At 44.9% G+C, this 19,886-nt stretch overlaps 1 protein-coding gene across 1 annotated transcript in view; it reads left to right on the top strand.

The window, feature by feature from the left end:
- Positions 1–1,155: 1,155 nt before the first annotated feature.
- Positions 1,156–19,886, top strand: part of RPRD1B (regulation of nuclear pre-mRNA domain containing 1B) — a gene marked incomplete at its 5' end in the record, with an annotated part of 19,319 nt that continues 588 nt past the window's right edge. Inside the window, 5 exons of the mRNA XM_010078173.1 lie at positions 1,156–1,285; positions 2,364–2,497; positions 7,482–7,594; positions 9,401–9,527; positions 10,529–10,704. Of these exons, the coding sequence (XP_010076475.1) occupies positions 1,156–1,285; positions 2,364–2,497; positions 7,482–7,594; positions 9,401–9,527; positions 10,529–10,704 (680 nt within the window). The remainder of the gene's footprint in view (positions 1,286–2,363; positions 2,498–7,481; positions 7,595–9,400; positions 9,528–10,528; positions 10,705–19,886) is intronic.

The raw sequence follows: 19,886 nt of genomic DNA, 5'->3' as shown, positions 1-19,886 counted from the left end.
AGAGATGGACCGAGAGCCTCTCCGGCCGGGCTCGGGCTGGCTGTGAAGCGCTTTGTTGGTTGTTCAGGTTCTGAGCTTGGGTTCGTGCTGCTCATCCTCCACAGAACTGCACTGAGGGGTTAGGAGAGGAAACGGAAAGGTGTGTGGAGATCTACAGAAACGGTCTGGTAGGATCAGCCAGAAATATTTTGTGCTTTTTTTTCCTTGCAGGTTAGTTTTAGTTTTGTAAGTGCTGGTGACTTCCCCAGTTGCCTCCTAACGAAGTCAGGGAGCCTGGCGGTGTCAGTGGTGGTGCCCTGTCCCCAGGGGCGGCTGTGGGACCCGCTGTTGTCACCCCTCCTGCCCCGGGCAGCTGCAGCGTCGGCCCCTTGCAGCGCAGGATGCTGCTGAAGTCCCCGCTGGAGTGTTTTCCGTGGGATTGCCAGAGCTGCCGTGTACAGTACGTTCAGTATGGGTTTTTGAAGGATCCGAGTCTGGGCTGCTGTGGATGGAAATGAGCGCTGTTGTTTTCTGCCTTGTGCACATGTCCGTGCCCAGGGTGTTGTGCAGAACCACATCTCCCCTGTCCTGGCCATAGTGACACAGAAACTGGTGGTGTCTGTATGGGAAAAGTTACGGTACATGGAAGAAATGTAACATTGCTTTGGCAGAGCATTGTCTGGAGAAATATGTGAGTTTCCACAGCAGCTTTCTCCTAGTTTCCCTCTGCTCTGAATTAAGTGGTTCTTTACCAAGTTTTTTTCCTGAAGTTAATTAATGAAGAATAAGTCTATTGTTGTATTAATGTGCTGGTAGGGTAGAACAGCTCGTTTTAATCGTGTGTTTGGAGTTTGTTTCTTACGCAGCACTCTTCAGAGTTGAGGTGTTACTGTGTGCAGAAATTATTAAGTTCATGTTTGTTTTGTGACTTAGTTAGAAATAAACCTGAGCAGAAGGAAGGAGATCAAGAACTACTTGACTTGAAGGGTTCCGGTTTGCCTTGGTAACTTGGAAATATTTTGAACTTTGTTTTTTAGGCTGAAAAGTTATAAGCAACTTTGAAAACCATGTTAGTGATTCCAGGTGAAAGAAGTGAGAAATAAACACAAACTCTCTCTCTCTCTCTCTCTTGTTTTTTTTCTTCTCTTCCTTCTTTTATTTTTTCCCCTTTCCCAGCAAAATCGAGTAGGAAGCTTACTTTCCTATACTTAGCAAACGATGTCATCCAGAACAGTAAGAGGAAAGGTCCCGAATTTACTCGGGAGTTTGAATCTGTTCTTGTGGATGCTTTTTCTCATGTTGCCAGGTATGTTGGTGTGTTATGTGTTTCTTCAGCTTTTCTCTATGTTTGCATTCGTGTTATGCAAAGTTGAATTCAGTTGGATTTTGGTTTTGGGGTTTTTTAAGTCTCAGGGGTGCTTGTACCGCATCGTTAGTAGAGACTGCTTTGTGTCCAGGAACTGTCTAGTGTTAATATTTCTCTTTGGGCAAAATTGTTTGTACGTGAACCAGCCCCTCCCAGCTTTGCACGTTTGTTCTCTACATGCAGCTGGTATGTCCTGTATTTTAGTTGGTGACAAAAGGTCGTGCAGGCCTGTTCACGGGTAGGGAGACTGAATAGCTGCATGGGTTTGTTACAGCCACAGAATGAATGGCTCTTCCCCACTGCCAGAACACTTTACAGACCTGGCATTTTGGATCACCGGATTCTCATCAATCTTCTGCTTTGAGCTGGGTTTCTTTTTGTATTGCTTGTTTTAATGCTTATCTCGTCGTTAGTCTCCTTGCTAGAGGAAGGGAGAATTTTACACGTAAGAAGGAAGGAGTGATGCAGCTACCTTCTTATCAAAAATGGGCTATCATTTAGTTGAGATTTGCTGTAAATAGCACAATAATTCCTGTTATCTCAACCCTAGTGCTCTGTGTGTTGCGCGGTGCACTGCTCTGGATGGCTGTCGCGCTCCCAGTGTGCTGTGCGAGTACATTGAGGTGCCTAACGAGCCAAACAACCTGCTTTTTAATTGGGATGCTATTGACTGCAACAACTGTTTCAAGTTGATACTCTGAATACTAATCACGTTGACTTGGGGGAATTTTATAGCTTTTCTTGCAAATTCTGAATGATAGCAAGTTTCTTCCTTGTAAACTTTTCCTGCCCTTCCGTGGGGGTGGGAATGGGGTGCACTTCCAGGCAGCCTTTGGTTCCGATAAAAGGGGAAAACTGTCCACAAGTGTGTTTTGCACAGTTTGTCTCAGACAATATGAGATTCTCTCCCAATGTGCAGATATTGCAGTGGATGCAGCTGCTAGTTTGCAAGATGCTCTCTTAAAACATCAGGAATGCTTTTCAGCTGATCTATAATTATTTTCTAATCTTTGAACAGAGAAGCAGATGAGGGCTGCAAAAAGCCCTTGGAACGATTGCTTAACATCTGGCAAGAAAGGAGCGTGTATGGCAGTGAGTTCATACAGCAGCTGAAGCTTTCGATAGAAGACTCCAACAGCCCCCAAACTAAAGGCAAGTGCTTTGCTTCTGTTGTGGGCTTTACTTTGTTTTTTAGAGTGGTATGTGTTTCGCTGCGAGGAGCTGAGCTCTGGGTGCTGGGAGCTGAGCTGCTGCCAGAGCTGGTCGTGGAGGTTCTTCGGGATTGTCTGGAGAGCAGTCTGATTTTTGTTGAACCCGCAGTTCCAGTTTGGGAGTGTGTTGCCTTGTGGCTGGCAGGAAGCTAAGCTTCGGGTAATGTCTGCTTCAGTGCACAGGATACTCCAGGGCTGCCTTTCGATGTGAAGACAAGTGAGTAGGGTGCAGGGAACTGTTGCATCCACCTTGAGAGTTAAAATTGTCCCACTCTGCGTCTCTGAGAGTGGTCAGCTGGGTTATTATAATGATTTATTCAATGTTGGTGGTGCTTTCATTTTGTTCTATTTTGCATAGTTACTATATGTTGTTATCATTGAGGAAGGACTTTTTAATAATTGAAGTCTGGGATATATGCCCAGAAGCTTGTCTGGTCTCTTTTTTCTTACACCAGCTGATGTCGTTTGGGGAAAACAATAACTTTGCATCATTTAATGTCACTAGAAGATTGTGGTTATACCTTGTTACTGCATGAGACAGATGGGAGAAACTGAGTAGAAGCTGCTTGGGTTCACTGTGCTTTGGCCGGTATTGCCTCTTCTGCTGCAGCATCTGAGAGTGTTCAGCTGCTTGTACTGTAGTGAGAAGAGAGAGCAGCTGGGTGCCTGGCCTAGGGAAGGGGAGGGTCATTAAAAATCAATGGTCGTTTGGTCAAGGGAGTATTTGTCCATTTCGCAGCTAAAGGAAGTGTCGGTGTCTTCAAACGAGCTAAAGTCTCCTGGCTGCTGTGAGCAGGTTTTGCTCTGTTCCCACAGAGGTGGATGCTTTGTGAGAGTGGGCTCAGGTGTTAGCAGAGTGCTCTTACGCTGTTCGTGGATGGTGAAAACAAGCAAGGTACATCTACTGGAGATTGGAATTAATGCAGAATTAGTATGAAGACGTGAGCATAAACACGAGATGCGAGTGCAGAGACGTACCTCTGTGGCTGTAGTTTGTGGTTTTTCAGGTGCTGCTGCAGGCAGAATCACTGGCTGGTGCTCAGCCGCTCACAGCAGGGGCCATCCGGCTGGCTGTCATTTCAGTGTGATATTCAGAAGGTATTGCCTTTTTTTCCCTAAATGCTGGGACACACACTGGGTTGTCTCTTCCGTATCAGGACAGAGGGAGTCGCTCTGAGTGGTGGGAGAGGGGAAGGGTGAAGGTGTACGGGCTCTGCATGAAATACCTCGAACTGGGGATTTTCTGTTGTCTGGGTGCGATGCATAGGACACCTGTTTGTCGTGAAAGGACAGAGTTTACATGCCTGGATTCCTGGTGAACTGAGGGTTTGAAACTGTTAATTTAAGGTACCTCGATAAGTGTTTCATGAATGTTTAATTTTTAATCTAAACAGTGATACTGTGTGTCCCAGAACGACACTGCAATTTCCTGGGGAGCTGGCAGCCGACTGTGGCTCAGTGTCATCCTCCCTTTGGTTGGGGTGTCAGTCAGTCCTGCTGCTGTTGCCTTCTCACCTTAAAAATGTTTATTCAAAATCAAACCCTTCCTGAGTGGGACAGACCTTTGTCTATGGGAAACAGAATGAAGAAATACCAATGTTTTAAGAACTGCTGTGCGCACATCTTGACTTGGCGAGAAGCTTGATTTTTGTCTGGGTAATTGGAATAATTCATATAGTATCTCTTATTGGAGAGAACAGCTCAGACCTTTCATGAGTGTGAGTTGCTGCCTTCTTGTCAGTTTATTGAAAAAAATAAATTGGGATTTTTAAACTAAGAGAGAAAAAGCAATTTGAAAAACTCAGCACAGTTCTCAGAGTTTTTCTCCTTGTTCTGACTGGCTTGTTTTCGGATTTGCTTCTTAATGGTAGGAGCTAGTTTCACACGGGATTTTAGTGGATTTCTAAGATAAATGGGTGATTGTCCAGTTTCTGGTGGGTGACTGTCTACGTTGCAGGAGGCTTTGCTGTAGTCACTCTGTTCTGTTTTCAGAGAGGTGAATAGAAATGAGATGGACAGTCCCGTATGGTGTTTCACAGATATAACATTTATCACAAAAGTGCAAAGCCCCAGCACGCTGCTCCCCAACAGCCACGTTGACCTCTGGCTCTGTGCACATCCAGGGCAGGCGCAGCTGAGGAGTAGGAGGTATTCGTGGCTTTAGATCGGTGCGAGGTTGTGCTGTTAAAACAACATTCTGAAGCTCCTGAAGGGCACCTGGTGCCGTGATGAGTGTTCTTTTCTTCAGCCTAAGCCTGGCAGCAAGTCTGTGCAGGTGGTTCTCTGCGGCTTTTTCGTGTTGCAGAGTCTCAAATCCCTGGGCTGGTGGGTGCTGCTTTCGGAGCAGGGCAGCTCTGCTTGGGCTGCAGAGCACCAGTTACACTTCCAGTTGTGAAACTTGACCAAAAAAAAAAAAAGGTGCAGTCCTGTATCAGTGAGGAAAGACATCTTTAAAGCTTCTCGGTGTGTCTTCCAACGGTGCGGCTTGTTTTTTGTTTCATTAGTAGCCAGGCTTTTGGTAAATGTTACAGCAGTTCATTTGGCGGCAGGAGCTAAGCTCCTGCCGTGGAACAGAATTGATTGCACAAATCTTTCTAGGTGTTGTATTCCCTAGTTTAGCCTCACACAGTGGGGCAGCTTGCTACCATATTTCAGTCTGTGAGGTTCCTTAAGGAAGTATGCATATACAGGGAAATGAGCCTTTGAATATTGATATCTTAATCATATTTTTTTAACTGTAAATGTATTTGTTAAGCTTTCATTTGCTTTCTCATTAATCTTGTTTTTATTAGAAAGTTTATTTTTACAAGCAATAGGGAACAGACGAACCACCCATTTATCTGAAAGCCTGGAGAGCTAGGGCTGTAGAGGTTTGATGTAAAATCCTGTAGGTAATATAACCCATATCGCTGATGTTTTCATTGTCTTTGTAATAACCAGCTGAAGGAAGTCTTTTAATGTGCTCTGTTGTTGGGAGTGTTGCAAACTCACCTGCTCCCCATCTGCTCTGGCTGTCGCAAATTCTGTCACAGGAAGCAAGACCCACATTAAAATACAGAGAAAGACATTAGAGAGGAGAGCGGGCAGGGACACTGCCAAGCACAGCTGAAATCAAGGCACCTGGGGCCAGGACCAGGGATAATTTTGGAGCAGGTCGACTCCAGTTATGCTTGACCTGGGAGAGGCTGCCAGCGAATGCATGTTGTAATGAGAACTTAATCCTGAGTAATTTACTCCCAAAAAAACCAAAGGGTTAGAAAAATTGGAGGGTGCACTGGTTGCATGAAAATTCAATGGCTTCTGAATTCTGTGTTAGAGTGGCAAGCGAGAATAGCACTGTGTCTTGTGGTGGACCGGTTGGCCGCACAGCAGGAGCAGCTCTTCAGCAGTTTGAAGCCCAGTTCTGTTTCCTTTTCACTTCTGTGCGCGCTACAGGCATGCATTCTTCTATCAGTTATGTCGTGTTTCTCCTTTGTTGGTTAATTGTTTTATGGTAAGTGCACACAAAGGATAAATGCTGACAGCATGTTGCACTGGACTGTGTGACCTCCAGTGCGCTCCTTGGCCATTCTGTCCTCTGCACAGCTCCTGCTCAGCTCAACTCAGCTCCTGCCTTTTGCAGAGCTCTGGGCAGCAGCCGTTCTCGTGCTGATCTGGGATCTCGTCAGTCAGATTGTCCTCCAGGACTCTGCTGCATCAGCTGTACACACACAAAACTGAGGCTGGACCTTTTCTAGCTGGGGTAGCTTTGCTCTAACACACATCAGGAATTCGTTTGGCTTAGGGTAACTATCTTCTGAGCTGCTTTCCCTTCCGCTGAGTACATCTGTTCTCTAACAGATGCATTGGTGTCCACCTCACCAAGGTCTTCCAGCGTTTTCCCCACACAAGCACAATGTACAGCACTTTCTCTCCATTAAAATGAAGTTTTTTTCAGACATAGTCCCTCCTGACTAGGCAGGGAAAATTCTGCATTTAAGGATCGACCTTTCTCTTTGCTTCCTCATTAGAGCTGGGCAGACTGATTTCATTTTAAATCAAGAGTGATCTTGGATTTTCCTGTGAATCAAAGCGCATACAGAATGTTTCCCTTGAACTCCATTATTACCTCGGCAAGACTTGTTTCCATTGAAGAGAGGTTCTCAAGACTCTGTCCAAAGCTTTCTTACGAGTTACCCTGGCTCTTAGGAGTTTTGGTGGCAAGTCTGAAGAGCGATCTGTCTTCTGAAGGCGCTGTCACTGGATCAAAGGCTGTGTTAAGCCTGCCTCACTCATGGGCTGTCTCTTCCCTTCCAAGCTCTGGTGTGCTGAGCTAGGATTCGTTTAACCAACCCTGTCTTCTTTATGCATCCCTGTTTCTGCAGTGTTAGAGGTTGCCTGCTTGGACACCCGTTCACACTCTGCCCATTGCTGTTGTTGCTGTCACATCCTGAAGTCTTTGTTCTTAGGGAAGGGTGGAAGGCAGAATAACCAGCAGGTGTTGAGTTGCTTGTGAGGCCACAATGAAGATGGACTTGGTGCAGAAAGATAGCTTGAAATTCTTCTGTCCACGTGTATCCTGGCATCAGTGCTTCATTTCCACTGGTAGAAATCCTCACCTGCATCCGTGGTACGAACTGGCGAACGTGAGCAGGGTTCATTGACAGAGGGGCGTGTGCTCTCCCTGCCTGTGTTGGGTGCACACTGCTGATACGGAGACTGGATCCTTGTAGGTGCGTGTACAGAGATAGGGGTGTGGGCGAAATCAGCCTTTTCGTGCTGCTTCACGTGGGAGTGTTTGGAATGTGATAGCAGCACTGGAGTCCAGCTGTAGCCGGCCTTCAGAGAGTGGAATCATCAGAGCGCCCGGTTCCGTTCTGGTGAAGCAGAGATCGTTCAGGTGGGCAGATCTGGCATCCAAATGAGTTGCTTGTATGTGTCTTCAGTTGCAGAGGAGAAGAAGTCTTTAAAGCGGACTTTTCAGCAAATACAAGAGGAGGAAGATGATGATTACCCTGGGAGCTACTCACCCCAAGACCCCAGTGCTGGGCCGCTGCTGGTAGGTGGGATGGGTTGGGAGTGGGAGCAGTTGTGCAGCCACCTCCAGTGGTACAGCCACGAGGTGGAGCTGCCAACAAGTGAAATGCTTTTAATGGAGACACTCAGTTGGGGGTTGAGTCGTCCATGTGAAATGGAACAGATTCCTTCTGCATATGGAATTGCTGTGCCACTTCTGAGTGATGTCAGGGAGCGTGACCCAAGGTTTGAGTAGCGCTGCCAGTAAAGACCCTCAGGGGCTGCTAGAAGAACAGACCGTATCTTAAATTCTTTCTAAGACCAGTGTGCCATCTCTCAAACCCAAAGTTGTAACACAGTTAAAACTTGATTATTTTTTTTGGAGAACATCTCTCTCCACGAGCTATTAAAAAGCTCATGAAGAGCTTTAAAAGTATTAAAAAGTGTGGAGCTGGTTACCAAAACCAGTTCTGAAGACTTTATTCTGGGGCTGACATGTTAGTGGTGTGGAAATAGTAGGAATGGAATAGAGGATCATTCTGACCATTTAAGGCTACAAAATGAACATGTGTTAAACCATTGCCTATTTGAAAATTGTAAAAAAAATACACCATCCATCTGGTAGGCTGTAAACATTGAAAAATAAAAATAAATAACAGTTGTCAAGGAACTAAGTGAGTTTTTTTGTTGTTTTTACCTCCAGATGCCTTGCAGCTTATGGTTTCTCTTGATGATAAGCATTGTGTTTGCTACTGTTGGAAATCATTAGCAGTTTGCAAAGAGGTAGTAAATCTTGGGTGATGGAGTTCTTTATTTTTCAGATAAAAAATTATTTAAAATTTTTCATTATTTTTATTAGTTTTCAAACAATTGAAGTGTAGTTGAGACATCAGTGGTGGTGTTTGCAGGGCTAGTGTTCCAGTTTCACAAACCTCCCATTGAAACTTAATATTTTTTTAAAAACAAACAAGACTTTTCTCTTCCTGTTCGAGGAGTCTCTCTTCTTCCATTTTTAATTTTTTTTGAGCAGGGAAGAAATCTGGTGTGTCAGGGGAGGTCCTCTTAAGGCTGTCCTCATCCACATCCCCTTTAAGCTAGGTTACGTTTTGAGTCTATTAATTTAAACTAACACATTTTTCCTTGAGGCACTGAAACCAGCCGAGAGATGAGGTTGAGAGTTAATTGCAGACTGCAGTGTGCTTCCAAAGAGCCCGTTGAGCTAACTGAGGGAGCAATGGCTTTGCAAAATCAGGCCGATACAAAGTTTGCTCTGACAGTGATAGCTTTCATTGTTATCAAAGTTTTGGTAGGTAACCAGTTACAAAATTCTAAATCTTATAATGACAGAAATCTGACGCAGTTTTGTTTGGACGGATGAAAGTTTGGTTTTGTTTAGTTTTGGTTTTTTTTCCTCCTGTGTCAGAATGCATCTTTGGAATAGAATTTTTCCTGCTAGTGTAGGAGAAGGTGTCGGGGATGCTCAGCTAAAAGACAGAGTCCCAGTTTGGTGCAACACAAAGGGCTGATGGCTGTTTCTCAGACTGGTGTGGCCATGTACTCTCAGCTCTGTCTTAAATGATCGCTTCTCTTAATTGGAATGAGACATTTTCCGCTGCAGAGTCTTGAAAAAGATGATTCTTCTGTAATTCTGCATAACTTTCCAGACACTGGGATATTGTAGGCTTAGTGAATGCTCTTAGTGTTGGGAAGCAACAGTTTAAAGTTGCTTGAATAAAATATTCCCCAAATGGTTGCTTTCAAAGGTGGGTGACCTCAGATGCAGAGGCCACCTCCGCAGGAAATGGCATCAAAGTGACCTGGTTTTAATGTTAGCTGACTTCTCTTGTAGACCGAGGATTTGATCAAAGCCCTACAAGACCTGGAAAACGCAGCATCAGGAGATGCAACGGTGCGGCAAAAAATTGCCTCCCTGCCTCAGGAAGTTCAAGATGTTTCATTACTGGAGAAAATTACAGGTAGGAAACTGGAAGATGAATGAAAATGGGTCCAAAGAATAACTTTGAAATGAAAGGGGTTTTTTTCTTTAAATAATCAGGCTGTATTGTGAATTCCTGCTTTTGTGTCCTGGTTCTGTGGCTGTTGGGTCATTAATAGGTAGCAATCCTGTGAAGTAAAACTGAAGAAGAAGCTTGCATAGCTGCTTCCATTGTTTTGGCTTGGACCAAGGCTTTTGTACTTGGAGAGCATCAACAGCATTTCGCAAGAATGTGGAGGAAATAGGGCCAGAGTTCTCCGATGGGTGTGTTTGATTTTGAACACCTTGACTGTTGGATGTTTTTGAGTTTCATCAGACTGTGCTGAGAACACACATCCTCTTTTATTGCTTCGGAAAAGGAAATTCGCTACCCCCGTTAGTCTGTCGGTCTTTATTTAAATGGACTTTTGCAATTTTATTTGAGAAGTAATATTTATAGAATTATTTAAAGGTTGAACTGATTTGACTCTTGTTCCTGGAAGTAGTTTTAGTTTAGAACTCATTATGAACTGCCACTTATCCAGTCCTTTATAATACACGCTCCCAGGGCCCAGCTGGGAAGAGTAGTGTGCAACTCCTGTGTTTGCTTCAGGAAATTCAGAGAAAAGAGGAATTTAAAAGTGCACACCATGTTTAAATGTAAAACCCACCTGATTTGTTTAACTGAATTCTGAAAGTACAGCCTGAAGTTTTAGTTACAGAGGCTAACTTCACAGATTTATGCCCCCGCCCCATCACTGATACCTCTGCGAGGATAAAATGCAGTCAGTCATGTCAGCTCTAAAAGCCACCGTTCTCACGCTGTTAGTCCTGCTTATTTCCTTTAGATCCCCTGTCACAAGAACTCTTATTTTCCCATCAAGCCAGGGGTGTATTTGAGTGAGATGTTACTGTGCGTGTGCCTGGTGAATGGTAGCCCCTCTGTGACAGATGAACGTTTTAAACTTTGTCCCCTGAATTGCCCAACCCTTGTGCCTGTAGACAAAGAGGCAGCGGAACGCCTTTCGAAGACTGTGGACGAAGCGTGCCTGTTGCTAGCGGAGTACAACGGCCGGCTGGCAGCGGAGCTGGAGGACCGGCGCCAGCTGGCACGCATGCTGATCGAGTACACCCAGAATCAGAAGGACGTGTTGATGGAGAAGGAGAAGAAGCTAGAAGTGAGTACTGATGACACTGGTGCCGGCAAGCCTGTTGCCTTACCAAATGCCCCCACTTGATGCCAAACCTATATGTTTCTCTCAGTGGAGATGGTTCTGGGTGTTAGCTTTACACTGGGAGTAACACGGGGTAAGAAAGTGGTGTAACAAGTCTGGAAAAGACAAATCTGTTCTGATGTTCAGTTTTAATGATATTTTAATGCCTGTGGACATGGAAGGCCCAGAATTCAATACTTATTAAAGAAAAATAGGCTCACCTAACAAAGGTCCTTCAGATTTACTCTATTTTTGGTGAAATCCCCATTTCCAAAAAAGTCACCCTCCCTTTGCCGTAATTACCTGGGTTTTATCTTGGTTGGGTTTTTGTTATTCTTTTCCGTATGGCTGGGTGCCCCTCGTCTGCCTTCCCCACCCCTCCTGGATGAGGGGATGCAGTTTAAACAAATCTTCTGTAACCTTACCTGCAGTGTCTGTGATGGAATGTAAATTGGGCTGACAGGGGAAGCCGCTGACTCGCCCTTGCTGCAGTAGCTCCCTCGAACAGGAGGGCAGGACACTGAAATGAGGCTGCGCTGGCTGGACCCCAGCACCGGCCGCACGTCCTAGAGCGAGCGTGGGGCTGTGGCTGCCGCCCCTGGTCTGAAATGTTCTTCTTGAAGGAAACTCACTCAGCACTGCATCCTGGAACTTGTGTGGAAGTTTAATTAATGCTTGTGGTTGTATGTCACGCTGCCATCTGCTCCGCTGCCCCTTGGCGGCACATTAAGGGCTTCCTCTGCGCCGTCGCTGCTGGTGATGGCGAGCAGCTGTTGCTGGGTGGGACTGGAGCTGCTGGAGAGGACAAAACCCTCTGGAAGGAGACTGTGCTGTGGCGATTGCAGGCTGTTTACTGTCATGACAAACCTAATCCTCTGACAGCTAGGCAACATTGTTTGGAGGTAAATTTCATTTTGGATGCTTGCTTTGTCATGTGTGTTTATCCTGGAGCTTCTCAGTGCCTTGTGACTGTGAATGTGGTGCTTTTCCAGAGCAATGTTTTTTCCAGATCAGCCAAACAAGTGCTGATGCTGGATTCAGAATTAGAGTGGATACTTAATAATTCTGTTAGCTTGTTTAGCTTGAATTTCTTCAAGCATAGCATCTGTCTTATGTCTGAGTCATTCAAAGGCCCTTTCAGACATAGAGATGAAAGATGCCGTAAAAACATCCTGCTTGGCCCCTGATTTCTGGGCTGAGTACTAGTGGAAGTCTTGGGTCAGGTTTTTTTTCCCTTGCTGGAAGGACACCTGTCATATAAAAACATATATATATGTGTGTAAAATAAAAATACAGAAATGATAGGCATATTGCTGTTTACTTTTTTCAAAACAAAGGTAAGAAATAGGTAGCAAAATGCTGTACAGCAATGTTTTAAAAAGCCCAGAACAATCCATAAATTCAAGTCAGTTTGAGACTGTGAAATTAAGAAATTCACAATGACAATGTTAAATTAAAATTTCTAATGTGCTAGCAGAAATGTTGTGATAATTGTGTTGGTTTTGGTTTTGGAAAATATCCTTTTGGTAAGGAATGTAACTGTCAGAGGCAGAAATGTAATCCTGAAAATGTTGTCAGTAGGAATAACCCTGCTGATGGCAACAGGACAGGTTGCTTGCCCGCTGTTAGGTGTAAACACATTCTTTAGTACATTGGAAACTAAAGAATGATCTTATTAAATGTCTGTTGAGGTTAGCATCTTTGTCCTGACAAAACAAGGTGGCCTTAGCACTGCAGAAGTCTAAAATGCGTTGCAGGAAATGCCACTCTTGAATACCGAACATGAAGGCACAACTCATACTCATGTCCCATCTCCAATCTTAGCTGAGATATTGCCTGATTAAAGCATTCCATTGTTCTGGAGTTGTAGAGGGTTAATAAATAGCAGGAGATGTCGGTTACAGATAGGGCAGGCTGTAACTGCTGATCAGCGTTGTTTGAGCCTTTGATGTTCCCACAGTAATGTTGCTGATAAACCCGGATTTTTCTTTGTAGTGCTAATAAGCATTTTAATAGAAGGATGTGAAATCCTTGTAGCAATTAAGAATGTATTAAAAACGAAAACATTTACTCAAGCAAAAAAGGAAATAAGAAAATAACTTAAAACAATCTAATTTTACATCTCTTCTCATTGTGTGCTTGGCGCTCTCAAGAGATCTTTTCCAGAATCTTTGGTACTATTGACTGTAAGGTTTTTTTTCCTCTTGGGAAGTAAGTTTCCTGACTCTCGGAGATAGCATTTTTAGATAGCGAAGTAAACCACCCATCTTCTATCCTAATCTAGCCCAGGCTGCTAGTTGAGGAAAGGGGTTGCTGGTAGGAATATGACTTGGGGCTTTATTTTAAGATATGGAAATGTCTGATTTGGAAACTACTCTGGATATTTCTTGTTTTATTGACTCACAAAGCAAAGTCTTTCACTGTGATAGTAATGAAAGTAGCTAATCTACATCTTTTGAAAAGCAGCTTTTGCAGTCTAAAGAGCTGCAGTTATTTACTAATCCTGTTAATACTATCCCTCACGAAACACAGCAAATTCTCTAAACATTTACATAAACTCTGCGTGTTTATGTCTAATGGGCTGATGCTCAAAATACTTTGCAGTGTCAAAACCCTGCGACACAAAGCTCTTGTCATCAGTTCAGAAATGTTTACTGAAGGGACAGTATGCTGAGAAGGGTGGTCTGGGACGATGAACAGCACTTCAGCGTTAGAGACTGGTGTGAGCAGGGCTGCAGCGATGTCGCGCTGAGCAGCGCTGGTGACGTGAAGGGAGAGAGCTAGCACGGAGCCTGGAGATCATAACATACAGCCAGACTCTGCTTTTGGGGTAGCGATTGCAGAAATGGAAGGTGTAATATTTAGGATTACTTTATCCAGGGGCAGGGAGGAGTTGTGGTAATTCGATTGTAGTCTGGAAGTGCTTGGAAGGAAGAGGTAGAGTTGCTTTAATTCTGGCAGTCGGCTGCAGAGCAAAATGAGCTGAGCCAAAGCTGGTGCTGAACAGCCTGTAACCAGGCAGGTGTTTTTAAGGATAAATATTCCCCAGGTTAACCTCCTGAAAGGTACGGTGGATTCTGTTGTTCAACATCTGAACGCTGAATTTCTTTTTGAATAGTGTTTCATCTCGGTTAGAAGTTATGGACTTGATACTGCAGCTGCTGTGTGATCTTCCACAGCCTGGACCGGATCAGAGTCAGCCCAGGCTTTAATAATGGGTGTCAGGAATAAAATCCATTTTCAGCCAGGCACAGAAACAGGAACTGGTGTTTCTATAAGAACGAGATAAGGTGTCTTGTATCTCACATGAGTACTTCCAGTGAAAGTTCTCTGATTTGTGTTATTTTTGGGCATCGCTGCTGCTGTTACAATTACAGAGTACAATCACTGTGGAGGCTTTTTGTCCTCCAGCACCTGAGTCTGCAGAACTTCAAGGGGAAGGTTGTCTTTTGAAGTCGGTGTACTCTCTGTGAGTGCATGGCAGGCAAGTGGAAAAAATCCCGGGAATCCGTTTGTGTAGAACTGAAAGTAGGGGGGTGATATCCGGGGGAGCATTTCCATGTTGGTGTGCCAGGTGACTCAAATGAAGTTAATTAAATAGATGGGACTAGAGGAATCGAGGGAAAGTTCTAGAAAATGGCAAATGGTGTGAAAGCCTTATGGGTATCTGAAATATAACTGCTGACAACAGAAAATGTGGAGTGGATGGGGTGTCATTTTAATCTAGTGGGAAGAAGAGAATATATATATATGTACGTAGAGAGGAGAATGTGCATTTGGAATTTCTGCTTTGGTTTGCAGTCAGTGATGCTGAGTCCTTCCCTGTGCCCTCCATCCATCCGTGTCGGTGTTTGTGAAAGGTGACACGAGGAACACGCTATAGTGTATACGTTGTGTGTATATAGCACAGTGCATGCGGGGGTTGTGCATGTATGTACAGAAATAGGAAGAGCACACTGTATTTAAGAGCCAGTTGAGGGGAATTTTTCTGATCGTTGATTGCACCTGAAAAATTATGACTTAGAATCCTGCTGAGAGCTGCGGGGGTTTTTAGATGTTGGTGTTTTTTAATATTTATTGCTCCCAGGCACCTTTAATAAGGTGTTAAAGCTGTGCCCGTATGGATTTGCAAACCCTCTTTGATAATGCATCTCAGAAGGATGAAGTGCAATCTCACTTGAGGCTTTCTGGACTGCCCGGCACTACACATTTCCTTGAAATATGATTTAGTTCAGTGGGTTAATATGCAATTTATTGCTGTGTTGCTTCCACTGCTCAGACTGTTGTTGCACATCCCTTTTGGCGTGCCTTTGTGGCTGCTGCTTCCCTCTCAGATGAGTTCTGGGGTTGTGGGATGTTCATTTCAGTGGTTTAGGCGGGGAACAAGAGTTGAAGGTTTAGTTTTTCAGCCAGGAAACAAAGCCATCAGTGTTTTACATGCCTGCAAGCAGCAGGCGATGGTTTTGGGAACCAGGCAGCGGAGGCAGGTCTCCTGCTCTTCCCCCTGGGCAGGGCACGAAGGTCCTGAGCAGGAGCAGCAGGGCAGAGTGTCATAAAATGGGTCTGTAAAACAGAGCTGCTGATTAACACCGCCCGGAGTGACTAACTGCCCATCAGCATTTCCAGCTGTGAGCCAGCCGTGCCGCTGGGTGGGGGACAAGGGAAGGCTGGCTCAGAGTGGGACGAGAAACTCATTGTGGTTCCTCTGGCTCTGCTGTGCGATGCAGGGCTCCAGGCAACAGCTCTGTTTCTTTGCACAACGCAAAGGTATAATTTCTTCACTTTGTAGGTGCTTGTAGGCATTTGTTATGATGGCGGTACTGCAAATGAAATAATATAAAAAATAAAAGCAAATAAAAACAATCCAGTATTAATGTATAATGTTTTTATGCATTTTACAGAAGTGAACCAGGGTGCAACTCCTCTTTTGCTTGGCAATCAAAAGCATTGAGGTGCTTGCAGAGGTGAACGTGTAGCTGTTTGCTTGTGCACTGAATGCTGATTTTTGTTGTGAACAGTGTTTGCACCCTCCCAGGGTTTATTGTGGGAAGGATATGTTCCAAACGAAGCCAGGTTTCGTTGCTGCTGTGTGTGGTAGCCTGCGCCGATCCTGAGCGAGCTTTTAAACCTTGCGAAGGCCGGTAGATGAGGAGGGCCGTCTCCAGCAGCTGGAGAAAGGCTCTGAAGGGGCCTCTGCTGCTGACTCCTCTGTGGGACAGCTTAAAGTTGTCCTCAGCGAAGAGGAGGGCAAGGAGACACGCTGTGTGTTCAGAGCACGGAACTGTACCGGGAGCAGGAATTCCATCTCTGGTGAAGTGTGGTGAATGATGCTGCAAAAGAAAGAAGCCTTGTCAGATTTAAAAGAGCAAGACTGAACAAATGTCAGGTAGGAAAATGGACTGTAGCTCTGTAAGGAAATAGATCATTCAAGCTGTGATTCCTTGGAAGCTTTTCAGGTTTGGTATTTTCTCCCACCACCCTTCATGTTGTTCATTTCTTGTCAATATGCTGTCATTGTGACATTCTAACCTGTTTTAATGAGTATGTTTTATAAGTTACATAGGTTAAGTGGCAAGCAGCAAAAGCTAAGGAAAACCTAATGAACCTGCTATATTAGGGTGGTATATTTAAAGTTTTAAATAGAGATTTTTACACAACCATATAAACAGATTGCTGTCGAACCTCTTGCTTCACTATGTGTTCTTTCAAATTCCTGTCGAGCCTCTGGTGCTTTTTTTTCCCTGACTTCCATGGTCTCTTGCTTTCATCCACCTGGCTCAAGGTGCAGTGTAGCAAAACAGGCTAACAGGCTGACCGGCTGCTCTTCCCATTTGCTTTCTAAATTCTCATTAGTGCCTCACTGGGTGTTTTTCAGTACATGCAGTTGCTGTGATGACTTACAGCACGTTACTGCTTGACCCAGCACAGGAATGCAAGTGTCCGGTGCAAATCTGAGCTAAAATGAAGTTAAGTCCGTGCTGCGTAACTCTACAAGGTGAACCAAGCCTTGCAGCAGTCCTCAGAATGAATTCCTGTCATGTCAATTACAGTCACTTTCATAACGTTCAAGCAAGGCTTCTTTGGAATGAAACACTTCTGTCAGATTCGTTCAGTGGTGTTCAGTTCTGATTTTGTTTGTTTCAAGGACTGAGGATCCGATTCACTTGGCCGTGTGGATGCGGAACACTGCATACCGAAGGTGAATGTTGATTAGCAAAAGCATTCGTGTGGCACAGCGCCAGTGTTGTCTGTATCATCCTGAAACTCCTGCTTACAGTAAAGATCTCGTTATTTTGTCTAAAAAAAGCAAATAGCATCCAAGTACTCTCAATCTTAATGAAAGCCAGTTATGCAGCAAGGCAATTAGCTAGCCGCATGGAGGACAAACTCAGACCTCAGAAAGCAGCGCTTTCTTTTAAGTGCACTTCATTTTTTTTTTTCGGTTTTATGGAATGGAGGGACCTTATGCTAAAATTTGCAATATGCAGTTTCAAAGCACGTCATGAGCTGCCTGAAAAACATGGTTTCCCATAAAACCCGCTTCCAGCGTCCTGCATTGCAGAATATGGCCACAGCTCGGCTTGTGGAGAAAGAGAAGCCCCTGAGCCGGGAAGGGGGTTGCACGTCTCTGCTCCTGTGTGGTTCTGAATGGAGCCGAGAGGTATTGCTGAGCAGTACAAATGGCAAATACAAACAAACGTGCCTACGCTTCATACCAAGGATTGTGTCTCCCTGGTACGCGCTGCTTGCATGTTGCAGCAGGACTTCGCAATTCTGCCTCTAGGAGCAGCCGCCCAGAAGTGCCGGGCTGCCTCGGGCTGTGTCTGCGATACCTCCCGTCTGTAGGTCCTTGCTGTGTTCTCACTGTGGTGTGTCTGCCAGGGCTCCAGCACCGCCGGCACACCCTGACCCAGTGTTCACATCGGGCTCGAGCCCTTTGCAGCCCTGCCACGAATCAGCACAGTGCTGTGGTACTGGCGGGGAGGGAGAGTGTTAACCGTGCAGGAGACAGTTCTCTGACACGGTCTGCGTTGTGTATCGGATCTGTCCTGCATGTGCTCGGCTCTTCTAGGAAATCTTGGGTCCTGGACTGCTCCCTTAGAACATCGTTTCCATTCCTGAATTTACTGATGTTTTTCTGGGCCAGAGTTTTTAATGGTTTTGGGGCTGTTGCTGCCTTTTCCTTGTGAGTATTTTTTTCCCCTCTCTCTCTCTTTTTTTTTTTTTTTTTTAACAGATAGGATTTAGGCCTCACTGTGACTTTCTTGACTTGTTTCGCTGTTTAAGTATTTCCCCAAATGGTGTGACTAGGGATGTGGGGTGCATTCTTATTTTGATCCTGATTCTTTGCCATTAAACTAAACAAATCCTCGCAGTCGCCGCCTCCTGAGGTTTTGTAGTTGTTCTCCTCTAGGCGTGAGAACAGCCTGCTTTAGTTTAGGAAGCTGGTAGGGCTTTGTTTGAGCTTTATTATTTCAGTGTATATGCTCTGTACATCAACAGAAGTGTTTGGTTGTGATGGTGTGCTAACTCACTGAGCCTCATCAAAGGGTTTAAGTTTGAAGCAGGCTGTTAAAGGACATCCTTATTTGGTGCTGGTGGGAAATTGATGGAATATATTTATATAGCCATTCCAGGCATAGAGGTATTCGGAGTTGTTGCCGCTGACTGCTGCTCTCACTATTCTAATTCAAAGTAGTGAAACCCAGAGAGTGTGAACTCATTGCTTGTAATCCTGCAGGAACTGCTCTGCTTTGACTTCTGGAGAAGGTGAAGAGAATTTCCGTCATTGCGAAGGTTAGAAAGACTGGATCAAAGCTGTAAGCTCATTAGAAAGATGTTTTTATTAAATGTTTGCCCAGTTTTATTTGCTCTTCAAAGATAAACTTCTGTTCTCTGGTAAAGTGTTCTCTTTGCCAAGCGATTAAGAAACGAAAGTAAGTTAAATCCCAGCCGACGGTACGGCAGCCTGTTCTCCGGACTGCTGCTCCTAGGAATGTGTCCTGCGTTCTGGAGATGCCATGGAAAAACGCCATGCATGTTTGTGAGCAGACTGGTACATCCCAAAAGGAATTATGTGGTACTGGCCTTTTATTACTTAAATGGCTGTTTTCTGTGACTGTAACTTAAACGTTTAGAATCACAAAACTTTGACAATTATAGAAACATTGTTCTTTACTTGAGCTTCTGTATTGGGTACCTTGGGTATGCGCTGGTCTGCTCTTAAAAGGCCTCTAAACGTAATTTAACCCAGTGTGGGTCTTTCTTCCTTTTTCAGGGCCCAAACTCTTCCTCTGTCTTCTCGTTATGAAATACAAGTCACTGGTGGCTCTTAGACTGGGGAGGTCTCTGAAGATGGCGAGATGTTTCTGACTGGAGTTCTAGTGCTCCATCCAGACCTCATTGGTGGAAAAAATCCTTCAGGGATTTTTCACTTACTGTTTTTCTCCCTTTGTCATAGAATTCTGAAAATGTTAGTGCCTGTATTTTGCCAGGTTTCAGCCCAGCGTGGATGTCTTTCTCTGGTTTATGTTTAGTGATTGTACCCGTGTTTCCGTGGTGCTTGCTGACACGCCAGCTTGCTGCTGCAGTTGCTACCGTGAGTCGTCCGACAGCTCACAGAGGAGCCCCTGTTTGACGGCCAAAACTTGGGTTTGATTTAATGACTTGAAAGGGAAAATTGGATTATCTAAATGTTCAAAATCGATCAAGCTTGAAAAAAATGAGGGTTTTAGCCGCAGAGTTCTAGTAATCGCTGTGGTGTACCCCAGGCTGCTGGGTTTGTCAGCAGAGGGGTGTCCCAGGAGCGCTCTGCCAGCGTTCCTGCTCCGGCAGTGGGTGCAAGCCGTGGCCTGGGGAAGGATATCAGAAGAGAGCAGCTAGGTGATGATGCTTCTCTCAAATACTCCACCAGGTCCCAGTGGGTGCAGGTTTGGGGGCATTTTACATTGCTTCTGTCCCAGTAACACAGGGCAGCATGAGCAGCTTTGGGATGCCAATGCCTGGGAGCTGAATGTGGGTGCAGCTGACAGGCTCTGCAGTGGAGCCAGCAGCTGCGCAGAGAGCCTGTGCCTTGTCTCCTTCTCCCAGAATCCTCACTCCTAGCTTAACCAAAAGCACCGCTAATGAACCTGTGCTTAACCTTT

This window comes from Pterocles gutturalis, unplaced genomic scaffold, assembly GCF_000699245.1.
Source record: "Pterocles gutturalis isolate BGI_N339 unplaced genomic scaffold, ASM69924v1 scaffold34023, whole genome shotgun sequence".
Classification (NCBI taxonomy): domain Eukaryota; kingdom Metazoa; phylum Chordata; class Aves; order Pterocliformes; family Pteroclidae; genus Pterocles; species Pterocles gutturalis.
Note: the sequence above shows the minus strand (reverse complement) of the source record. Positions and strands in the feature narration are given on the sequence as shown.